The 1,659-nt window shown below is 38.0% G+C and overlaps 1 protein-coding gene across 1 annotated transcript; it reads right to left on the bottom strand.

Moving 5' to 3' along the window:
• Positions 1 to 642: 642 nt before the first annotated feature.
• LOC100950456 (olfactory receptor 52B4-like) lies at positions 643 to 1,587 on the bottom strand. Its single transcript, XM_003780946.1, has one exon. The coding sequence runs from the start codon at positions 1,585 to 1,587 to the stop codon at positions 643 to 645; it is 945 nt and encodes a 314-aa protein (XP_003780994.1).
• Between the last annotated feature and the right edge of the window lie 72 nt (positions 1,588 to 1,659).

The following is a 1,659-nucleotide window of genomic DNA, read 5'->3' as shown; positions in this document are numbered from 1 at the left end:
TTGTTCCCCATAATTGTACACAGTTATGATTTAATAAAAAAAATTTTTAAATAGAGAAAAAAAGAAAAATAATAATTAACAGTATGAATAAAAATGCCATGAACATAAGAAATACTAAACTACTATGTCTTGTGCTCCAAGAGACAGAAGTAAATTATATATTCACATACACATATCAACTTATATTCAATTATAAGATACAAATGAATTTTATAATAATTTCTGTGAAAAGCAAAAATTTAAATAGAGTATATTAGAAAAAATGGCAGAAGAAATGTCTGTGAGAGGAATAATACAAGTACAGCTATTCAAAGCTTTAAAAACATCAGGAAATAATATTTCAGCTATTATGCAGAAGGAACTACTATCTGCAATTATTCTAATATTCAGTCTAAGGTAAAAGCAATACAAGTATCATTAAAGATGTAAACTGATATACTTCTTAACTCTGTGAATGAGAAAAATTCTGGAAAGAAACAAAAACTAAAATGGCCCTAATAAAACTGCTCTAGATTAGACACCAGGAAATGGAGTCATTTGACTAGTTTCCCAGCCATACCTCTCCACATCCCAATAGTAAAGTTTACATCATGCACAGAGAGAATTAGTGAGAAATTCACAATGATATTTTCCTTATGACATTCATTTCTGTTTTTTAAAGAACACACGAATCACCTGATCCCGGATCTGCTTGGTCTTGATCCCGTAAATGATGGGGTTTAGCATAGGTGGAACCAAAATGTAGACATTGGCCAGCAGGACATGAATATAGGGTAAGATGTGACGTCCAAACCGTTGTGTGAGCGCTGAGAAGATGCCAGGTCCATAAAAGAGGATGATGACACAGACATGAGAGCCACATGTATTGAGAGCTTTGCGGCGAGCATCTTGGGAAGGGATGTGGAAGACAGTGCGAAGAATCAGCACATAAGAAATAAAAATTAGCAAAACATCCAGGACTATGGTTGACAGTAGGACAAAAACACCATACCAGATGTTTACTCGGATGTCATCACAGGAAACCCGGGCCAAGACAATGTGCTTACAGGCAGTGTTTGGGAGGATGTTGTTTTTGCAGAAAGTCAATCTTTTCAGAAGAAATATTATGGGAAAAATTGTACCATAACTTCTCACAAATACAACCACACCAATTTTCCCAATAAGTGAATGTCTAAGTATAGTGGTGTATCTCAGTGGGTAACAAATGGCAATGTAGCGGTCAAATGCCATCACCATCAAGATCCCTGACTCATAGGTAAAAATGGAAGTGAGGAAGAATACCTGAGTAATACAACGATCCAGGGAGATCTCCCCAGCATGGAACCAAAAAATGGCCAAAGCTTGTGGTACTGTGCATGTGGAGAGAACAATGTCTGACCCGGCCAGCATGCAGAGGAAGAGGTACATGGGCTCATGGAGGCTGCGCTTTGAGAGGATGATGAAGATGAGCAGGCTGTTCCCGAGCAAGGCAGTCACATAGGAAATGAAGAAGGGGATGGAAATCCACATATGCTGGTCCTCTAGGCCAGGGATGCCCAGTAAACGGAAGACTGTATGGCTAACACCAGTGTGGTTTAAAGTGGTCATGCCTGGCAAAATATTTAAGGTCCTCACCTCCTATTTACAGAAATAGAAGAAAAGTCAGATTACACTCAAAGA

Source organism: Otolemur garnettii, unplaced genomic scaffold (assembly GCF_000181295.1).
Source record: "Otolemur garnettii isolate 467f Iridium unplaced genomic scaffold, OtoGar3 scaffold00001, whole genome shotgun sequence".
Classification (NCBI taxonomy): domain Eukaryota; kingdom Metazoa; phylum Chordata; class Mammalia; order Primates; family Galagidae; genus Otolemur; species Otolemur garnettii.
This window is presented reverse-complemented; position numbering and strand designations above follow the sequence as displayed.

Coding starts and splice junctions, on each gene's coding strand:
- LOC100950456 (XM_003780946.1), bottom strand. CDS start 1,587: ATGACCACTTTAAACCACACTGGTGTTAGCCATACAGTCTTCCGTTTA.